Source organism: Erpetoichthys calabaricus, chromosome 17, assembly GCF_900747795.2.
Source record: "Erpetoichthys calabaricus chromosome 17, fErpCal1.3, whole genome shotgun sequence".
Taxonomy (NCBI): domain Eukaryota; kingdom Metazoa; phylum Chordata; class Cladistia; order Polypteriformes; family Polypteridae; genus Erpetoichthys; species Erpetoichthys calabaricus.
Genome location: NC_041410.2, coordinates 5,564,628 through 5,567,583, shown reverse-complemented (window position 1 = coordinate 5,567,583; position 2,956 = coordinate 5,564,628). Strand labels below are relative to the sequence as shown.

Below are 2,956 nucleotides of genomic sequence, written 5' to 3'. Positions count from 1 at the left end.
AGCATTATTTGTCCCAATCAGGCCCGGCCTTAGGCATAGGCGACCGCCTAGGGCCCCGGATCGACTCCTTGGTCTAATTTTCACGCATCTCACAGAGCTTCCAGGGGGGCCCCATAATACCTAAGACCGGGCCTACACACGTCTATGCAGGGGCCTGGATTAATAACACAAATTTACAAATACTAAGAAATAAACTTAAATGTGACTCAGTGGGCAAGACTTCAAACGTTGAGGTTGGGGGTTCAAATCCCAAATTGTGTGACCCTGAAAAGTCACTTCACCTGCCTGTGCCTTAAAAACTGCAACCCACCGTAAATCTGAAATGATGTGAAGTCGCCACAAAAAAATAAAATAGAAAACATCCGAGAAGTTGTTGAGTGGTAACAAACAGCTTTATTAAACTGGTCAAGTGAGTAAGGAGTGTAGTCAGCAGCATTAAGAGAAGGGCAGCGCGGTGACAGAGCCGGCCGTGCGACACCCACTCGGGTGGCACAACACGTCCCTGACTCGCCCACCCGGTGACGACAGCAGCATTGAGAGTTCATGGAGGTACTGAAGGCCACTGATCGGCCCGCTTCAAGTTCGTCAGCATGTGCCAGTTCGTGTTCCATTTACGCCCCTCGCCACATACTCTGAGGGGGTCGATCGCCATGCTTGCAGCTCGTTTCTTTGTGGCGACCGGTGCCAGTCTCACTTTCTCTCCCGTTCTGTGCGCCCCGCTTCTGGTGGCGCACACGCCGTCCCCCCCCGTCGAGACCCACAGCCTCGACTCCGACCGTCAGGCAGGCGCGACATCCGCTCCCGGGATGGAGGGGGGGGGGGGGAGATGTGGTGGTGGTGACGGCACATTCAGACCGGAGATCACCGTCCCCTTGGGAATTTTCCAGCCAGGCAAGTGCGGAAACAAATCCCCCGACTTGTCTGAGTATTCATTTTGTTCAGTTCAGTTTCAAGAGTCAAAATGCCACAATGGCTCGAACCAGCGTGCCCATGGAGCTGCCCAGTCTGTCTCCGGAGTGGCAAGTGGCCGTGGGCTCGTAGACTAACCTCGAGTCATCGGCGGCGTTGTTCGCCTGCAGCTGCTCCAGCGGCTCCATCCTGGCCCGCTTGCTGGGTAGAAACTCGGGCTCGGCTGTGGCTTTGCCTCGGCGCTTCCTGGACTGTCTGTCAGGAGACGACGACGGTGGGCTGGCGGAGTTTTCCTTATCGCAGTCCGTGGCGGCCAAGCGCTCGCCCAAACAGTCCACGGTCTTGTCGGGGAGGTTCGCAGACCTCTCGCCCAGAGGCTCGACGGGAGTGCCGCTGCTATCCTTGTCCACCACCGGCTCTCCGATCTCCATGCTGTCCTCGGTCCCCACGCCCGGCACGTTGGCGCTTACGGCCACAAGCTGCGACGCCTCATGCCGGCTCGGCTCGACCTCACTACTCGCCAGCTTTGTCGTGTAGTAGATCTCACGGGCGGACCTCATCACCAGAGACAGCATCAAGCTTTTGTGGAGCCTCATGCCCCCCTTCTGCATTCGGGAGTTGTAGAGCTTGCTCAGAGAAAGTCCCATTATTCTTTTGGCTTCGATATTGAGCTCCATTATTCTTTAAATTAAAAAAAAAAACTCGAAAACTTTTCTTTTAGAAAGTTTGGTTCGAAGTTAAGCGATATGGCCTTGCTTGCCTTTAGGACTGCTCCGGTAATCTTGCTCGGGGGGTCCAAATACGTTTCAGGTGTGTTTACAGCAGGATTCAAGTGACCCCGAACAAAGTTAAAGATCCACGCAGACGACAACGGAACAGTCCTGGTGCAGTCACCTCGGGAACAGAAAGGTTGGGCACGCGCAGGCTTTATTTATAGCTGCACTGACGTCATAGCCTGGCTCTCGACCAATCCACGTCCAGATACTTTTGATTGGCACTTGACAGCCTCGCCGCTCTTTCGTGTCACAGCAGTTTCAGTATCGTTTGGCAGCATTTTGCCTTTCGCAGTTATTTAACAATTCCGTAAGCTCGGGCACTTTTTTCCATTTGTGTTTTTACGAGTGTAAATAAAGTGTGACGCAAAGGCAAAATGAAACATTAATACGGAATATGTAGTAAACAATTGGTGAAACCAACTCCAGTGGGGGGGCTGATTTGGTGAAATGCATGCAAATACAACATCAACACAACCATAAAATAAGAGAACAACATTAATGACTATCAATTAGTCTCTCCAGGGGCAGGTACTGGTTTTATTATTATTATTATTATTATTATTACTACTCGACTGATGCCTTTATAGGCGACTTAAAACATTTGAGACACAATTGCTTCCATTTCTTTTGTTTGTATTTTTCTATTTGAAGGTGGGCCTACAGTTCGGGATTTGAACCCACCACCTCAGGGTTTGAAGCAAAGGCTTCGGTAAGATTTTAAGAAATCAGGGTCTTATCCCCCTTTGTGCAAATCGAAGGGTGTGGGTGGCAGTGGCCCCTCTTAGTCCTTCGCGCAATAATCTGTGAATGAATCAAAGAGAACAGACAACGAGATCAGGGGGTTAATCCTATTAAGTCTAGCACATTACCGAAAAAAACATCGGCGCAGTATATCAGGAGGCACATGTATCTGATGCCCCCAGAACTGGTTGGAGGTCCATGCGTGTTCGCTGGTGTTTCCAGACCGGCCAAGCGTGACAACGCGGCCTTCCTTGAATGGCCGCCACAGTGGACCGGCGTCCCGTCCGTTCTTCCTCCTACGTTGCGCCCGATGACCCTGAACTGAATCAAGCAGGGCTGACAGTTTAAAGCACGTGTGTTTGTCATGCACAGAACGAGTGTTTTACAATTTTTAATCTTTATATTGTCAGGCTGACTATAAAGGTAATTACATATCCGCGTTATTTCATTAAATTTTTAATCTTCGGTACGGTCGTGGACTGTGTCCTGGGTGTACAGAAGACCACCCACGCTCACTCAAACCTCTATTA

The 2,956-nt window shown here is 50.7% G+C and overlaps 1 protein-coding gene across 1 annotated transcript; it reads right to left on the bottom strand.

Moving 5' to 3' along the window:
- Positions 1 to 599: 599 nt before the first annotated feature.
- ier2b (immediate early response 2b) lies at positions 600 to 1,820 on the bottom strand. The gene has a single exon (XM_028823247.2). The coding sequence runs from the start codon at positions 1,584 to 1,586 to the stop codon at positions 957 to 959; it is 630 nt and encodes a 209-aa protein (XP_028679080.2). The 5' UTR covers positions 1,587 to 1,820; the 3' UTR covers positions 600 to 956.
- Between the last annotated feature and the right edge of the window lie 1,136 nt (positions 1,821 to 2,956).

Bases quoted from the DNA above. Each gene is read 5' to 3' on its own strand.
- ier2b (XM_028823247.2), bottom strand. From the start codon at position 1,586: ATGGAGCTCAATATCGAAGCCAAAAGAATAATGGGACTTTCTCTGAGC.